Source organism: Lissotriton vulgaris, chromosome 2_1 (genome assembly GCF_964263255.1).
Source record: "Lissotriton vulgaris chromosome 2_1, aLisVul1.2, whole genome shotgun sequence".
NCBI classification, from domain to species: Eukaryota; Metazoa; Chordata; class Amphibia; order Caudata; family Salamandridae; genus Lissotriton; species Lissotriton vulgaris.
Genome location: NC_141687.1, coordinates 1,727,714,767 through 1,727,734,434, shown reverse-complemented (window position 1 = coordinate 1,727,734,434; position 19,668 = coordinate 1,727,714,767). Strand labels below are relative to the sequence as shown.

General features: G+C 44.6%; 1 protein-coding gene across 1 annotated transcript in view; it reads right to left on the bottom strand.

Annotated features, from left to right (window-relative positions):
- Positions 1–19,668, bottom strand: part of LOC147733201 (mucin-2-like) — a 1,190,401-nt gene that overhangs the window by 770,514 nt on the left and 400,219 nt on the right. Inside the window, exons 8-9 of the mRNA XM_086957735.1 lie at positions 15,935–16,060; positions 8,012–8,129 (exon numbers count right to left, since the gene is read on the bottom strand). Coding sequence (XP_086813861.1) covers positions 8,012–8,129; positions 15,935–16,060 — 244 coding nt within the window. The remainder of the gene's footprint in view (positions 1–8,011; positions 8,130–15,934; positions 16,061–19,668) is intronic.

Genomic DNA, 19,668 nt, shown 5'->3' with positions numbered 1-19,668 from the left:
GGCTCTCAAAGAGGGAACCAAGGAAAAGAATGGGGGAAACAGGGCACTCTCTGTGACAAACAGATCTAGCCATATGTTTCAAAACCTCTTTGATCTTAAAACACACTGGGAGTGAGGCACAGTGAGATTGAAGGAGGAAACATCTGAATGAGTTGGTCAGCAGGCCCAGTCTCCTTCCTCTTAAGATAAACTGCAGTCACTTAGAGAAGATTTCACTCCAAGCACAACCCAATCTCCCGGAAATGGAGAAATAGGTACACACTCATCCCCTTTGCTGACATAAGTTAAACCTTGTTATCTGGTTGTCCATCTGGAAACACACACCCTGACCTCTGATTAATGGGAGAAAATGAAACAGGGGAACCCATACTGCAGCCAACTCCTTCCAGTTGGAGGAATGAAGTGACTCTCCCCTTAGTGGTGTGATTCCTCATGACCACACCTCATCTCAAACCACTGACAGCAGTTTAAAAGGCCACAAGGGGGTAAACTCAACTGGTGGCCCTGTTGAGGTGTTTTGGGTTCAACCACAACTTGACAGATTTGTGGTTGACAGGAAGTTCTGCCTCGAAGTCATGACACACCGGACTCCTGTGCAGTAGAATGTGATGAACCATGGGGTAAATGCATAGGGGGCTCCAACGGACCAGAGCCAGAGTTGAAGCCATCTCCCCTGACTCCTCAGCCACTGTCTCGCTGGATACATTGGGCATGCCAAAAGAGCATCAGTTTGTCTCTCTTTTTTCTTGTCTAACCATCCAAAGCCTGCCTCTGCTAGGTTGTGTATTCCTTGTCTGGAGTTTGAGTGACCAGGGCTGGGGGATTCCAGGATACGGAATGAGTCAGCCCAGTGGTGAATAGGGAGATCTGCATCTAGATGGGAGGCAGGAGTTGCACCTGGGACCTGAAGAGGGCTGGGCCTTCCCTCCACAATGCTGGCTCCACCTCCTGGGGTGCGGCTGATGTCTCTGCCCCGCACTGTGAAAGAAGAGAAGGAATCATGTCAAAAAAGTGCTCCAGGTCTGTGCTTTCCCTCCACAATGCTGGCTCCACCTCCTGTGGGGTGTCTGATGTTTCTGCCCTGCACTGTGAAAGTAAAGAAGGATTCCGGAGAAGCGTGTCGCAGGGCCTGTCGTGGCTCCAAAGTACAGAGTCGTCGCAAGGCTGCCAGGGCATCTACTAATCATCGTCTCATTGTCGCATCAAGGGCGCCATCTTCTCGCATCGCATCAGAATTGTCGCATCGCATCGAGGCGCCAATCGCCATCTTGTGCATCGCAACCGGGTAAAGGGCCAAGAATTTTACGCATCACTCCCGCATCAGTAAGGATCACGATGCATTCCCTACTCTGTGCAAGCATTGAGGCGCGACGCATCATCTCCCCCGGAGCACGGAACCGACATGTCTCCCTTTGCGAGCCTTTTGTTCATTTTGCGTTACGCATCCAGGTACTTTGTTGAGAACTTTGTCGCATTTATCACCAACTTGAACTAAGTAACTTTTATTATCTTTTAAGTCAATCCTAAGTACAGTATTGTGGATTTTTTGTCATTTGTGGTCTTGTGTTAAGTCTATATAAAGAATACTTATTTTTATAAAACCTGTGTTGTGTCCATCTGTAGTGTTTTCACTGTATTACTGTGTATATTCACAAATGCTTAACACACTGCCTCTGAGATAAGCCTGTCTGCTCGTGCCAAGCTACCAAGGGGGTGAGCAGGAGTTATCGAGGAGTGTAATCCCCTTATCCTGACTTAGAAGTAAGAGTCCCTATTTGAACATAGGTGAATACCATTGCCAACTAGTGACCCCCAGATCTAACATTTTCCATGTAAGACAGGCTGGCATGGGAACCTTGCCGGAAATGGTGCTATGTAATCCCAAGGGCTGAAAGGCCTGCCCTTTGGGATTACAATCTGGTTCAGACTTGCTGATGGGCTTCTTGAGTCCGTTGAAAGCCAGCCGGAATGACCGGCTGGTTTCAATTTAGTCCGGCTAACACATAATCAGCCGATCGGAATTGAAACTGATGATGGCGGTTGGAAAGCCTCTGACAGAAGGTCAGAGGCTTTCCGAGCTCCATAGTAATAGGCCCCAGAGTCTGTGAGTCCTTCTCAGGATTTGTGAAACACTGACATCTGAAATGTATGTAGACAGATGCTGCAAACCCTGGGTGCCATTGTAGGTGTCATCAGGTGTAGGCGTCTTTGTAGGTGTGTAATCCTGAGAAGGATCTGTGAAGGGGCAAGCTTTTTTTCACAAATGCTGCACACCCAGGCCAAGCGTCATCAACTCATGCATCCTTTTTCATGGGTTTGGGGTCGAGAATTTTGGAACCTCAAACCTTTGGAAGGATAGACATGGGTTAGAAAAGCTTGTCTTGGGTTTGCAGTACTGAGGTAAATTTCTTGTCCTGAATGTGCAGCCCCCCAGAAAATCTGCAAATCAAAAAATAAATAAATTTCATGAACACAGGACTTGGTAACAGGCCAACCTTTGTGGGCCAAACCATATGTGCAGCAAATGGCAGCCACCTCAATCAGAATGGGTGTCGTGACTGGTGAAAGGTTGTAAATTAGGTACATCAAAAAAAACTGTTAAATTCATACAAAACAAATTAAAAACTGAATTATGGTTCTAACTCAAATGCAGGAAATCACAAACATTTGCCAGTTATGGTTAGCAATGCACACAAGGTATGCCAGAACTCGTGATGTCCACCATACTCAAAAACACCAATTTGCCAATGGAACAGAACCAATAAAAAAGACTTATGGTGGATAGTGCAGTATTAATTCCAAATAGATTGCGAATAGAATTCAAAAGCACTACAGTATATTGTTGCCTGATGACACACTGAAAAGTCTAAGTGGGAGCAATCCTAGTAAAACTTTTAAATGTGCAGCATCACTTATAGACAGCTTGCTTTGAGGTCATCTAGACAATGATACAAATCTCAATTAGCTAAAGGGCATCAACTACCTTTTTCCTTGTAAAAAATGTATGTTGTTTACAACAGCCCAATCACAGAGATTATGCAATACCTTCCCAGAAATGGAAAATCACTATTAATAAAGCCATCACATTCAAAATAGATTATGTGATATATGTCATCAAAGGCCCTTGTGGAATTATATATTTGGGGAACAACATTACTTCCATGAAAGATTGAATATTACAGCAGAAAGGAACAATCAGAAATATAGACTTCATCTATCCATTGGCAAGGCACTTCATGGAAAAGCATCCAAGCAATACATAATTATTTTCTTAGAGGAGGACACAGAGTGGCGATGCTTCACTGTTTGGAAGCAAAATATATAATTCGCTGTTTGGAAGCACAATATATAATTACACTGGAAATATAATATATATATATATAGATAAGGTGTTTGATGAGAAGTATCCCCCACATATATTTTTTGTTGGGTTTGAATAGAAAAAGAGGAAGCATTGTGGATACCACTAGCCATTTTGCCTCCACAAATAAGAACAAACAAGAGAGAAAACATTTTAGTGGTCCAGCTGAAAAAAATGCATGGGGTTGCAGCGAATGGGAGGGGACCTTCTGATTCCCCTGCAGCATAAACACATAAAGCTCCTGGGAAAACTTCACTTTTGGATTATGTTTTGGTGGGATGCGCTTCATTTTGTTTATTGGGTGATTAAAAGATTATTGATTCCGCTTTTAGCAATCCTAACCTCATAACCATTTCTGTAATTTTTTATCTATCTCCTATTGGTTCTTGGAGGTTTGGTGCTCAGTCTGCTAGTTTTAAAAGGAAAGCAAAAATAACTCATTGGCAAAATAGGGCAATTACAGGCCTCAGAGTTGCCTGGTTGGTCAGGAAAAGAAAGTTATCATATTCTTATGTAGCTGAGGGTTAAAGCAGTCAAATGGGTAAATCCAGTGGAACGTTTGAAAGGGACCCCTTTGAAGGCTTCTTTAAGAAAAGAGGAGGATAGGTTATGGATAAAGCTTAGGGAAGCAGTACTAGAAGGTCAGACAATGATTGTCTGGGCTCTTGTAGCAGAGGGTTGTGGAGGTAGATCCTTCACTGTTGCTATTGAGAAACTGAGATGGTTAATTACACCCAAGGTCTCTATGGGGTAAGTGAAGGTGCGGTAAAGAAGCTTATAGTAAAGGATGACTCCTTCCTGTTGGGTCCGCCATCTGAAAAAGAGATAGAACTTGTAATTAGCGGAATGCACACTTCGGCGGCGATGAGCCTCGATGAAACATCAATTACTGGTATAAAACAAAATGGACCCCTATGGAGTAAAAACATCTGCCTAGTATTTAAATGGTGCTATGGAAAAATTATGACCCCCCTTGGAAGGTGGGGCGTCATAGTTCCATTTTTTAAGAAGGGAGACCGTAACCTACCAGGAAATTATCATCAGATTGCCATCCTTGATGCAGCGGTTCAAGTCTTTGCTAAATGCTTGCTGGCCCAGGTAAGTGAATGAGCAGAGGATCATACATGTATTCCCAAGGAGCAAACCAGGTTCATGAGTAAGTATGGAACAATCAATAGTATGACTGCCCTTCACGGTATAAATAAAAAATATGTTAAAGTTAGACGGAGAAGGGCATACATGGCTTTTATAGGTCTCTCCACAGCATTTGATAAAGTAGATTGTTCTTTGCTGTGGATTAAGCTTTTAAGTTTGGGTATGCTGGGTACCCTTTTAAAGCTAGTTTGTGCCCTCCACAATGATACCTGGTGTACAGTTCTTCCGGGAGAGGATAGGGATTAATCTCAGGCAATCCCTACTCCAAATGGGTTAAAACAAGGGTGTTTGCTCTCCCCCTACTCTTTTGCCTATATTTTTCTGACCTGCCCGATTTATTTGCCATGATTGAGAGTTTTGCCCCGATAGTTTGGGGAAAGCCTATTGTGTGCCTACTTCATACAGACAACATAATAATATTTGATCTCACTCTGAAAGGCTTTAATAGTCATTCCCAGGTACCATGACAATTTGCTGAGGATCACTATATAAAGATCAATGTACCTAAAAGCAAAGTTATGAGTGTGCATGGGAGGAAAAAGCTAAAATATTGTAATTTTGTATTGTCTCTAAGAGGTAAAAAAATTGGAAATTGTAAAATTATGTTTTTCGGGAGAAGATAGTGTGTGGAAATTTAAGTGAAAAAGATCACATATTGAGACAAATGCTTTCCTGGAAGCCACCCAGTTTGGTTCCCGGAAACACCAGAGCACGGAACTGGCACTGATATCTGCATCAGAACAGATCAGGCAGACAGTTGATGCAGGGGGTAGTGCAGCACTGGTGCTGCTTGATCTTTACGCTGCATTTTACACCGTTAATCATACAAAACTACTGAAAGGCCTTGAGAGTACAGGAATCAAAGGGAACGCCCTAACTCTGCTTAGATCTTTCCTGAAACAATTTGTTGCACTTTCGGAACTTAAATCACCGAATTTGACACTTCCTTGCGGGATCCCTAAGTGCTCATCACTGAGCCCCACCCTTTTTAATATTTATGTGGCCCTATTTGTGCAGCTGATTTGATCACTCGGTTTCTCAGCAATTTCCTATGCTGATGACACCCAAAATGTGGTGACAGGGACACCATCAGATAGGCCAACTCAATTCTACAATTGCCTCCGTCAAGTCAGAAACTGGATGGCAACCAATTGCTTGAAGTTGAACTCCAACAAAACCCAGGTGCTGCTCTTCAGCAGCAACACCTTCTTTTGGTCCCCTACTCTTTGGCCATCAGAGCTGGGCTCTCTGCCCACCCCCTCAAAGCTTACATTTGAAGGTCATGTGAACCAGGTTACCTCAGCATCTTTCAATATGTGAAAATGAATGAGAAAGAAGTTCCCCTTTCCTGCTGAGTTACGCAAGTTGATGATCGCAGACCTGGTCCTATCCAGGACTGACTATTGTGCCTGGTGAAGCTTCAGATTGTACAAAATGCTGCTGCCAGGCTTTTGTTGAATATCCCTAAGCAGAAATAAGCCACCGCAGCCTTGAGGGAATTGCACTGGCTTCCAGTAAAGCAACACATTGAGTTTAAAGCCCTGTGCATAGCTCACGATATAGGGCCAGCCTTTTTCAAGCTAAATCTTCGCCTATATGTCCCTGCACGTCAGCTTTGCATAACTCACAATCTGATTATCCCTAGGTTCAAGAAAGTGCTTGGGGAGGTAGAAGCTTTTTGTTTGGGACAACTAAACTCTGGAACTCTCTCCCCCAGAGTCTGAAGGATGCCACTCACCCGCTGGCATTCAGGAAGGCACTGAAGACATTGTTGTTTAACCTCTAACCATGTGTCAAGATCTTACGATGTTTGTTTGTTCTGAGGAGCTACTGCCTTGACACCCTTGGGTAACTGGTTTGCACTTTATAAATCTCTTTTTCATTTCATAGAAAATAATATGTCTAAAGCCACCTTCCAGGCTAAATCTCTGTTTTTTTTTTTATAGAGTTGCTGAGAGAAGGCATTTTACTGCGTTATTGGAGGTCTATCATGCCTCTTTGTTATATGGCATAAAATTGATTGACATCTCGAAAAGGGGTTTCCTAAATACAGTAGAAGGTTGAGTCCTTAGAAGCTTGGTCTCAGTTAATCCAGCGTTTTCAGTGATGGTTTTATGACTAGAATTTGGACTGAGAAGTCCCATTGTACAGAGCCTTGCAGGAATAGTGCCTTGGGCCCTGTCCGTTGCAAAGAAACGATCATGGCACACTTAGATTTTGGTTAGGAAAATGAATCCTAGAGGGCCCAAAAGAAAATTCACAAATCTAAAGAAATTTGCGGCTGCTGCAGAGTTGCTGGAATGAGATCCTTCTCTGATCCTTACTTCAACGCCACAACAATTAAAAGCTACTCTAATACAAGCCAGTTGGTCCCTGAGCTTTCGTGTGGATGGAGAGGCCTGTATCTCAAAGAGGGGTCACCATCTGCCAATTAATTCCTGTCTAATAAACCTATTACAGGCTTATATTTTAGGGAATCTGCCACATGGAGTACAGCACTTTTGGATACTTCTTAGACAGGGCATGCTCCTTTTAAATTATTTCCTGGCTAAATGGTATGGTTCATCAGCGATTTATCACTTGTCAAAAAGTAGTTTACAAGATCTTAAGCATGTTATATTTGTCTGACCTGCTCTGTTACTATGTTGGTGGTTATGGATGAGGCCAATATGCTTGCAGTTGAATGAAATGTTTTGTAATAGAATGTTTTACTTTTTAATGTGTTTTTAAAGTTGTATTAAGGTAGATTAATCTGGACTCCATAGAAGTTGATAGTGCTCTCAAGCAGGCATTTTGTCCTTCTATTCATTCGTTTTTTTAATTTTGATATTGTAATTTTGATGCATTGAAAGTAACTTTTTATATATTTTTTATTTTTACACTGATGGCATGAAAGACACTTAATGTCCCTTTTTTATAATTTTTTGCTGTTTGTGTGGAAATTGCCTAAATGCAAATTTATAGAAACTGATGGCAAAAAATAAATTTTTATGTTTTCTCTTGTATAATATTCCTCTACTTATGGTCTAAATGCAAATCTTTTAGAACCTTGGATACGTTTTATGATTGCTAGATCTTTTGGCAGGGTGGTCTTGTATTTAATATTTGTACGAAATTGTAATTTAGAACTCAATTTTAGTTATTTGTATGTAATTTTGAGATTTTATGTGTAACTCTTGACATTCCCAAACGTCCAAGGCAAACCCTATCTTGGAACACCTACTTCTCATTCCTTATATGGTAATGTAGATTTCTACACACTCATGGCAGAGAAATGTTCAGTAGTAAATGGACATAAGTTCCCCAAAATGCTTTTGTAGTGTCCAAGCAGGAATGAAAAAGATAAATGTTTTTGTAAATATACATGTCTAACGGTATTTACCTTCATGAATGAAATCATTTGTTTGTATGTTTATTATGGTATATGACTGATAATGAAACACAAAAGCCATTTAATGACACAATCTCCTCATGCTCATGCATAGTCAAAGTTACCATATAAGGCATTCAGTGGTGAACGAGCTCCCCGGAGGATAGATCTTGCCTCTTCTAGTACAGCTGCACTTGTCCTGGTTTATGCACCCAGAGAAGTTGATGTCATCATATACAGTTCCTGAAACCAAGAATACAACCAGACCAGTTCAGCACAGAATGATGACAAAGCTCTTTGACCACGAAACAGTGGGATCTGACAATTAAAGCAATAACATTTCTCTGCAATTAGCTAGATTTCTCCATTCCAATACAGTGCCTAGTGTTAGCTCAGGTCTTCTCCTCCACCAAGAAGATGAAAACAGTAAGAATAAGATAAACAATAGGAATATCAAGACCATCAAATAGGAGATTTCCGTTTAATTTTAGGTAATAATCGAGTCCATGATTCAGTCTGTTTAGGATAACAGAGACTGTTGGTTGGTTGTTGGTAATAGAGCTCACGGTATGCCAGGTCTGTTTTTGTGAGATGGAAAGGAATAACGTTCAGGCAATTTCTTCACCTGTAAGTAATACAAATAAGAAATGCCTACCTGAACATCAAAGACCAACTCAATTATTTACTTAGGCTAAATAAACAATGAGGAATTGTGATATGCCCTCCCAACCTGAGGGGCCATTGTGACACTGTTGTCTACTGTCTCTAATGTCATGTAATTGAGTAAGAAAGTGGGTTGGTACTAAGCATGAGCGAATTTTGCGGATCTCGCGTTCGCGAATTTTGCGGATTTGCGGATTCGCAATCCGCAAAATCCGCGAATTCCCGCGAATTTGCGGATTTTTTTTTTTTGGTGTTCGCCCGTGTTTCTGCCAGTTCGCGAGGGTTTTGTACACTTTCGCAAATTGCGAACTTACCTGTCGGGTCGCAAGTTTCGCGAACTTGTTGTTTCTACGTGTCCAGCCTGTTTGGGACACTCTTCTTCATCACTGCCACTCTCTGTCACCACTGCCACTCTCTGACTACTCATGCCACCCTCTGGCCCACCCATGCCACCCTCTGTTTCATCACCACACCCTCTGGTTGTCCAGTGTACATTATTTTCGGCAAAGCAAAGCACACCTTCCCTGCCTCAAGTGACCTGAATTAATTTGGGGCTGATTCATGTGTCACAGAATATTTTTTTAGCTGGCACCTGCTTCCTTAGTGCGCCCTGATTAGTGATCTTTTGCACTTGCTAAGTGCTTTCATTGTTGCAAAATTAGTTACAACACCTGCCCTGCCCCAACTGACAATAATGAATTAGGGGCTGATTAATGGATTTTAACTTCCAGCCTGGCTCCTGCTTGTCTCCCTTAGCTGTAATTCAGGACCTTTGTGGCATATGTGTAACTATTCTGAGGTTCAGAGCAGGGTCACATACTAGTTTCAACTGGCAACTGAACTCTGGAGGGGCCCCTCAGGAAGCACTCCAGGAAATGGCTACTAATGATGAGCCTGAACTTTTGAACCTGGTAAGTAGTTACTTTCAGTTTTGCTAAAATCGTATTTCTGCAATTTTGCACTTATTCGCGGGGCGCGAACTCACGCGAACAGTGCGAGCAGTGCGAGCAAAATCCGCTGCTCGCGGATTTGCGGATTTTGCGGGAAATTCGCAAATCTCGCGGATTGCGGATTTCCCGAAAATCCGCAAAATCCGCGAGCGGAACGGATTTTCCGCCCACGCCTAGTTGGTACTTCTAATGTCATATTCAACACAGAAAAGGGGTGAGGGTCCTATAAGTTTAGACTCTACCACCCCTGACCCCCATGAATCTCAAATGTACACACACAAAGGGGGTGAATTGAGTAGACCACACAAGAAAAACACAAAAACATAAACATAAATATCCCAAGCAGGCAAATCGCTCTGTTTGGAAAAACTGCCCTCACTCACATACCGAAGTATGTGACATGCTTCATCATTGGGCCTGCTTACAATACGCCCTGGTGTACCCACACAGGACGGAGCATAAGGGAGGGGGAAACAATAATAAATTCCACTTAACAAGACGTACAACCAGAAAAATTCAACATAGGACTACACATAACATAAATTGCGTTGAAAGCCGTGCAAACACCCAGTGACCAAAACTGTAAGTGCGACCAAAAGTGCTGTTCAAGGGACGTGCTTAAAACTGATTAGGGGTGCCAACCAAACAAGTATATTTATTCAACATTCCTTGGTACCCCTATCAGGATTAAAACGTAAGAAAGGGATGGGAAATGCCTTAAGGAGAAATTTAGGAATCTCAAGGCGTCCCTCCTACCACTGCTAAAGTCAACATGTTTCGACCGTTAACTATGTGCCTCTAAAGGTCAATTCGGTCTTCTTCAGGACTGTCGCAATCAGTGCCACTCTGGGACCTCCCGTAATTCGGACGATGGATCCCACGGGATGGGCAGGTCCACTGGATCCGTACCCTTCCTACGTTATGTGTGGAGACTGGTCCCTGTGGTGCGGGACTTCATTCACTGTAGAAACACAAAGGGTGATAATAGAGACCCTCACCTCAGCCTCTACTCTCTTCCTCCCCATCTACAATTGTCAAGCCCCCTCAAAAATTAAGCCTCTGTCAAATGAGTACTGGTTAGGCAAACTACTCAAGTATCTGCTCATAGTTAGCTGCCTATTCCTGGGGCATGCCCTCCTGTTTATTTGCAGCATTCCGCACTAATTGTCCGTTGCCTCTAGGTTTTTCAACCTCTATACACCGTGTGCATCAACGCCTCAACAGGGCCCCCTCTCTCTAGAGTCACGAGGGTCCCCCACACATACACACACCCCAGTGACTCGCAAAAAGAATATAAAAGTCTGGCAGAGTTCACATGTATGTTTAACTCCCGTAATGTTTACTCACCGAGTTTATGTGGTCCATAAACCCAAAATGGTGTTCGGCAGGGAGATGGCCAGAGAACACAACCTGTGCAATAGATAATGGGGGTGGGAGAGTTACTTTTAGTTCACCCGTCTTCTGAGGTACACCGAAGGTCTAGTACGCCCTCCACGTGACAAGCGCTTCAGTGCCATCCTCGGGTACCATCTTATACCACCAGCCCCTATGGTCACCCTTTGTGCCTCCTCCTTACTGTTCCGTAGGCGCACCGTCTCCTGTTAGCCTGTGCTGTCGGGGAAAAATTCTTAAAGTCATTTCCTGAGGTCCGCGTCCCACGTGATCATGCCGTCAGCGTGATGACGCGGCACGCTCTTTCCATGCCGGTTGCTCGGGATCATGGGAAATGTAGTTTAAAGAGGCGGATCGACTAACTATGTCGGTTCTAGCCGCCTATGTGTCCTTCTTAACAAACCGGACTCAGATTAACAATATTACCGGGAGTCCCTGTATGTTAAAGAAAAGGAAAAAGAAAAAAGAAAGAGTCTCAAGGGTTATCAATGGCATGTGCCGTGAGGGATGTTCAGAATATTCTGCTAAGGGCTCGATTCACTGGGTCACGTCGGCAATTTCCCCGAGGCCGGTATATCTACCACTCTCATTCCGGGGACCCCTACTCGATTCCCAAGTCTGGACATATTCCCCTCCTACTGAATGATAGAATATGGCCATCCTGCTACCATATTGGTTAACAATAAAGACTGTAGCCCCCTATGGAATATGTAACTGGAGAATACATAAATTATTAATTAATGAGTGAATTGACAGAACTAGAAGGGATAGGAATTCTAGATGTAATTGGTATCATCTTGTTCTAAGCAAAGGAATACCTGATACTACTGCTATGTCCAGGTAGGAACGTGTTGATGTCCAAAATTGTAATTGTAAGTCTCTATTACCTGCTTAATGACTGCCATGGGATATCATCGTTGAGTCCCACCTCATGGCTCCTAAGGCGATACACCCATCTTTGCTCCCGTCGGAGCAGGAGCCTCTGATCCTCTGTCTGATGTCTCCCCAACTGGACCCTTTCGATCACGGTCCATCTTAGGTCATCTATACCGTGGCCAGCCTCCTGAAAATGCGCTGTGAGTTTTGTGTTGGTTTTGCCACACCTTATCGTACTCCGATGTTCCGTTATTCTTACACGCACCTTTCTGCTCGTTATCCCCACGTACATTTTTTAGCAGGGGCAGGTTAACAGGTAAATCACTCCCTGGGAGTTACAGTTAGTGTGGGATCTCTGCTCCCAGGGAGTGCGGAGGCCCAGCTCTATGGATTTGGAATTGCTAGTGAGGTGACACACACTGCACGAGCCACATTGAGTGTGGCCTGTTAGTCTGGGTAGGCCAGGCAATACAGCAGGTTCCCTACCTCCACCCAGAGCCCTGGGTCGAGTGTGAACGAGAAGATCCTTAAGATTTTGGCTGCGTCTATAGGAAAAGAGAGGTGTTTCAATGTTCATGCCTCCTGTGTTGAGTATCTTCCGGTTATGTAAAACAAGACGTTTTATTTGTTCGGGTGCAGTGTTTAAAGTTGACACAAATACTGGTTTTTCCATCTGAGGTCTGGTGGTTTGGGGCAATAGCGCATCGCGATTCGCGTTGAGTGCTCTTTTCTTGGCCCTCTTGATTACCTTAGGTGGGTATCCCCACTGCCGTAGTTTATGCGTCAGGGCTTCTGATTCTGTCACAAAGTCATTAGTGACAGAGCAGTTCCAGCGGATCCGGAAGAATTGCCCAACTGGTAAATTCTCCCGTAAGGAGCTCGGATGGAAGCTATCAAATGTCAGTAGGCCATTTTTGTCCGTCGGTTTATGGAATACCTTGGTCTTCAGGATGCCATTCCAAGGTTCTATTACCAAGTCCAGAGATGGTAGGTTAGCCCTGGTGACAGTCGAGGTGAAGTGAAGGAACGGATTCTGGGCATTAAGCCACTCAAGGAATCGATCAATAGATGTTCGCTCGCCCCTCCAAATCACTAAGACGTCACCGATATACCGACGCCAAAGTCTTAGATTACCAGCCCAGGGACCGTTGGTGTCCAGGACTGTCACTTGCTCAAATGCCCCCACATACAGTCCAGCTAGGCTGGGGGTGAAGACGCTCCCCATTGATGTTCCATGGGTTTGGAGGTACAGTCCGCCTTCGAACTCAAAGAAGTTTTTAGTTAGGGCTATCTCTGCCAGGTGTAAAATGAAGGCCTGAGGTGTTACGTAAGGCCAATCGCCTTCAAACAATAAGTTTTCCAGGACCCTAAGAGTTTCTAGCTGCAGAATGTTCGTATATAGGGCCTCTATGTCGAGCCCTATCAGAAACTCTTCTTCCGGGTTGAAGGGCATGTCCTTTATCAAGTTCAAAACATCCAGGGTGTCTCTCAAATAAGTAGGTATTTTTTTAACCATAGGCTTCAGATAGAAGTTGCAGAACTTCGAGATGTCATGTCAGTCAAAAACTGTGAGAAATCAGCTTATTAATTGAGTGGTGGAAGCCACGATCAAATATTAAACACAGCGCTTGACCGCGTGAACCATAAAAGTCACTAAATTAACCTGTGCTTAACCATTTGGTAGCTTGGCACAACGCAGTCAGGCTTAGCTTAGAGGCAAAGTGTAAAGTATTTATGCAGCACACAAATGCTAATAAAGTGAAAACACAACACAATAAAAATTCCAAACCAATTTAGAAAAATAGAATAAAATAAAATGAAACCATAACAACAAAAATCCATTTGGTAGAAGAGCGGATGTGCAATTTCAAAGCTTTAGTTAGATGTAACGTCTACGACCACCAAACGCAAAATGAGGGTACAGTTGCATAGTACCAGGACCAGGAGAAGTTCAGGCCGAATTAAGGGTAGGAAGGGGCACAGGCCCAGGTTTTGCCTACTGGGAATTGCATCTTACGTCCTTGATACAAGCTCTGTGTGGTGTTGCTTTGCAAGACTTTCCTGCGCTTGCCGTTGGTTCCTTTGAAGCATGCAGCTGTGTAGCGAGGCTTTGTGTCAACCAGTGTTGGTTCCGATGAAGCTGTGGGGTGATGCATGCAGTGTTTTGCAACTCTTCGTGTCAGTTCAGATGAAGCTTCCAGCTGAAGGGTAAAGCTTGACCGTGCATTGCGTTGCTCACCGCCAGTTCCGATGAAGCTCTTATCAGTGAGGTGTGGCTTTTGTGGAGCTTTGTATCACTTCACACTGGATTTGAAGGAATCTTCAGTTGGGCAAGTAGGAATTCTCTCTGATGCCAGCCAAGGGCCCATGATCAAAAGAGGCACCTCTTGAAGATCAGGGGCTAACTCTAGCCAAGACCAGCACAGTGCATGCAGGCAGGCCAAGTGCAGCAGGTCAGCTGGACAGTGGCAGGGAGGTCTCTGGAGCTTGTTGTGTCCCTGTAGCTCAGACAAGAGGTCAGCCAACTGACCCTTGGAGTCACTCAAGTAGCCTGGGATGAAGGGAGTAGGTCCAGAGTTTCTTCTCAGAGGGCAGGGCAGGTCTCATACAGCAGGACACTCTGGGGAACAAGGCAGACCTTCTTCCTGGAGTTTCAACAACGTACCGCTGGGTACCATCCCTGTTACCTGGTCTACAAGCACAATAGTGCCCATTTACAAAAAGGGTGAAAGATCTGACCCTGCTAATTATAGGCCCATTTCACTCTTAGACAACACCCTGAAAATCTTGGGCCGGGTGCTATACAACAGAGTGAATGACTGGGCAGAAGAAACAGGGGTGCTAGATAGATGTCAGATGGGTTTCAGAAGCAGGGTCGGGACAACAGAACAATGCCTGAATCTCAATCTAATAATAGGCAAATACACCATAGCCAAGGCTGCTCCCATTTACCTAGCCTTTATGGACTTGTCGTCCGCATTCGACCTTGTGAATAGATCGAAATTGTGGGCGACACTTCTTTCCTATGGGCTTGACGAACCTCTGGTATACTTCTTAGCCCATTTACATGCGGACACCAAAGCCCGGGTACGGATTGGAATGGAGGGGGAAACTTCGGGGGCAATAAAGGTAGAAAGAGGCGTCAGACAGGGGTGCGTTTTAGCACCCCTGTTATTTATTATCTACATAAATGGCCTGAGTGACTCCCTGAAAGAGACGACAACGGATGTCCCGAAAATCCAAGGGAACTTGCTACCCGCACTCCTCTACGCCGATGATGCGGTGATCATGGGCTTAACACCGAATGCTCTCCGCACCCTGGTCAAGAGCTTTTCCCTTTTTATGGAGAAACTGGACCTAAAGGTGAACTTTAAAAAATCATTTGTTATGACCTGTGGGCCAGGGGCTAAACAATTGAACTCCATCTCAATTGGATCAGAGAAACTATACTCCACCAAATCATTCCCATATTTAGGCATGGTCTTTGCTGCGAACGGCCTGTGGAGTGGGCATCTCGCCCACGCCACAGGCAAGTTCTCAAAGGCCATAAATTCCATCTTAGCCTTGCCACGACCAACAAGGTCTGAAACAACCGGGGCAATTATGAAAATTTATAAATTGCAATGTGTCCCGGTTGCAACCTATGGAGCAGAAATTTGGGGGATAGCGAATCCATCTAGCCTGCAGATAGAAGAAAATCGGTTGTGTAGAATTATCAGAATTATTTCAACCTTTGACAGTTGATGGATACAGAATCATATGGAACTAGAAGGATGGGAGGTGAAATGCATAAACTGAACCATCCACAAGCCAGAAACTATGCCCCTCTCATCAAGATCAAGATACAAATCAATGTTTGTTTCTTGAATACATTCCCACCAAATATTGAAAGAGTAGTGGTGGTTATATTTTCTGCGAGGATGTGCTGCTGAGTCAGTGCATGTACAGATATAATGTGATTGATAAATGGCTTGTTAAGGGTAATCTATAGCACGTAGAGGGTCAACCTGCTAGACTGGATGGGGAAAACTGGGTCAGTGACATGAACATATTATGGCACTCGAGTACCCGGAAGTAGACATGAGGTCTTCGTGAGCCTGATGTGGGGGTGTGCAAGACAAAGCAGACATTTTTCAAAAGTGTGCAGTAATTATGGAAGGAACTTGCCTGCTGGACAGGAGCAGCCGCTGTAGCACTCATCTGTGCAGATCTGGGAATGCTCCTGGTTGGAGCAGGTGTCCGCACAGGCTGATCCACATTCCTCGAACTCCAAGTTCAATGGACACTCAATATCTGGAAGATAATGAAGAGATTTGTATATAGGGTTGTAGAAAAATTCTCTTCATGTACATCACAACCTCGAAAATGCCCTGGATAGATACTAGTTGACAAGCTGTGCACCTTTTGGTCATATTACAGCACGGCTGGAGATGACTGGGTTGCTAATCTATCCTCCGCAGGGTCCAGCAACAACCATTGCTTAAAGCTTAGCCGATATAATTACGGACTACGCAGTCAGATATGCTAATTTCACAGTTTTAGGGGACCTTAACATTCACATAGATAATATGGACTGTTCAGTCATGAAAAACCTAATAGATGATATGTGTTTGTGCCAACTCACTCAATTAGTTACAGTCCCTACACATGATCTGGGCCACATACTGGACCCCATTTTTACCACCTCTCTTTCCCTAACATCAGCTGAACCTATCCCAGTGGCGTGGTCAGACCACCACTTAATTCCCTTTGGAACTAAGGAAGCCTCACTGGAAAGTAAACCGCCCCTAAAACCCAACTTGCGCAAATGGCTGTGGATTACCCATTCTGCATTCATAAAGGTTCTAAACTCAGGCAGACCAATTCTTGTAGAATGCCTGTCTGTAGCGAATCCTCAGATTAAGGGGTGGATTAATCTAGCCTTAGATACTCTAGCACCATCTAAACTAATTACTAGCAGGTGATCTAAGCCCTCAGCACCCTGGATCTCAGAGGCACTTCATGAAATAAAGAGGTCATGCAAAAAGCTAGAGCGAATATGGTGCACAGAGTACAATGAATATCATAAATCTACTTACCTGGCAGCCTTAAAGAAGTACCACAAGGATCTAAGGCAGGCCTGCGTGAATTATTAGGCCCTTCAAATGGAACATTCCAAAAACTCCACCAGGAAGCTCTTTTTTGTTATTAAATCCCTTACCTCCCTAGAACATACCACAGCAACAATCCCTCCATCTACTGTGCGCTGTGATCAAATTGCAGTATCTTTCATAAATAAAGTGAATAATGAGTGCTAGCACCATTAAGAAGCCGATTTACTCCAATAGCTCACCAGACACCAAGGGTAAACACCTCAATTTACAACCCATTTCAGAGGCCGATATGTACAGTCTTATGCTGAGAGTCAAATCGGTATCCCCTTCTAGACCCTGCATCCCCAGCTACCTTGAAAAAAGGCAGTGCTGCCATTGTCCCAGCACTATCAGAGCTGCTCAAGCTGTTGTTTTGCGTGGGGATATTCCAGAAAGAATGGAAGCACGCCATGGTAATTTCCCTGTTCAAAAAGCCTAACCTAGACCCTTTACAACCTGAGAATTTAAGACCTCTCACTACTCCCTTACTTTGCAAAGGCGGCAGAGAAGTTTATTAACCAACAAATAATGCAGTTTGCAGAGGAATACAATCTCCTCCATGAGACACAGTCTGGGTTCAGACCACTCTTCAGGCCGGAATCAGCGCTACTTTTAGCGTCAGACTCATTATGCAAAATTGCTGATGAAGGTCAAACGGTGGCCCTTATCATGCTTGATCTAAGTGCTACCTTTGATATAGTCCTCATGGTCTGCTGCTTGGCAAGCTACACTGTGCTAGTGTGGGTGGTTTGGTATTGGGTTGGATAGTGACTGTTATGGAAGCCCACACCTTTCAAACTACTCTGCAACCCTATGTTTTGTCTATTCAACATCTAAAATAGGGAGTGCCCCAATGCTCTGCCTCGAGCCTGACCCGTTTCAACCTATATATGCGACCACTGGCAGATCTGATAAACAAACATTGGGTGCAGGCGGTGTCATATGCAGATGACACACAGCTGATACTTACCCTGGCCCAGGACAGCGGCAAAGAGGCTGAGGATTTTAAACTCTGCCTGGAGGACATGGTTAATTGAATGAAACATAGCTGCCTTTGGCTTAATGGCAGCAAAAAAGACATCCTAGTGGCAGGAAAACAACCCTCCACCTGGTCCTCGAGATGGTGGCCCAGCCTGCTGGGATCTCCACCCTCTCTTAGTCAGAAAGTTTGACTCAATCCTATCCTTCTCTGACCAGATCTCTGGCTCTTACAGGCACCTGCTTTGGGATCGTAAAAATGTTGAAAAAAATTCTAGGACTCATCCCTGACAATGCTAGGAAGACAGTGGTACAGGCGCTTGTAACATCCAGGTTGGACTATTGCAATGTCCTCTATCTAGGGGCACCAAAGAGGAGCATACATATGCTCCAGCAGTTGCAAAAAGTGGCTGCTCAGATGCTTTTAAACATCCCTAGACTCTCTCCAATTGGTAGCGCTTTGGAGATTCTCCACTGACTCCCTGTTGAGGAGAAGATCTCTTCCAAAGCCCTATGCTATGTCCACAGAATACTTCAAGGATAGGGCCCAACATTTTTTTGTCCCATGATACACTCCTACCACCCCTCAGATCAGCTGGAACATACATTCAATATAGGAAACATTTCGGAGGTACCTTTTTCAGGTATGTTGCAGCGAAGAGGTGGAACTCTCTACCCGTTAACCTCAGACAGGAGCCATCAGAAGCACCTTTTAGGAAGCAACTCAAAATTTGGCTATTTAGGAAAGGTTTGCTCCATAGAGTCTCAATATCAATCAAACAATCAATCAGGGGGTTTATAAAGCGCGCTACTCACCCAGGAGGGTCTCAAGGCACTCCGGGGGGGGGGGATGGGGGGCGTAGCTCCGGTTCAGTCGACGAGCCAGGTCTTGAGTCTCTTTCCGAAGGTGTGGAGGGTGGGGGAGCATCTGATGTTTACTGGGAGCTCGTTCCAGGCTCTGGCTGTGACATAGAAGAAAAGAAGAAAGCTCTTCCTCCTGTTCTGGTTCTGCAGATGCAGGGGGTCTCTGTGAGGGCAAGGTCTGCAGAGCGAAGGTCTCTCTTGGGTACGTGGAAGGAGACTCTCTCGTTGAGGTATTTGGGTCCGATGTTGTGGCTGCGGCATTCTGGATGGTATTTAGCCTGTGTAGGAGTGTTCTGTTGATTCAACAGTAGAGGGCATTGCTGTAGTCCAATCTTCTGGTTATGAGTGCATGGGTGACGGTTTTTCTGCATTCTGGGGGTATCCATTTGAAGGTCTTGCGGAGGATCCAGAGGCAGTTGAAGCTGGTGGAGGCAGTGGAGTTTATCTGGCAGGTTATGATGAGGGAGGAGTGGAGGATGATGCAGAGGTTCTGTGCATGGACTGTAGGGGTGGGCAGACTCCCAAGGGGGGAGGGCCACCAGGTGTCATCCCAGGTGGAGGTGGAGGGTCTGAAGATGAGGACTGCGGTCTTCTCCGAGTTGAGTTTAAGGCAGCTGCTTTTTATCCAGGTGGCTATGTCTCTCATTCCTTCTTGGAAACAGAGTCTGGTGTCTTGGGGATTCTTCGTGGGGAAGAGGATGAGCTGGGTGTCATCAGCGTAAGATACTATGCTGAGCCCATGTTGTCTTACGATGGCGAGGGGGGCCATGTAGATGCTGAAGAGCGTGGGGCTGGATTTTTGCATCAAAAAATGGCGATCAAAGGTACCTGACGTCAGGACGGAAAGGGTCTTTAGCTTTGCTCATGCTTTCTCTGGAATATTTATCCCGGATTTAGGCCGTCATTTGGGGCCGCCAGGGTTTGCAA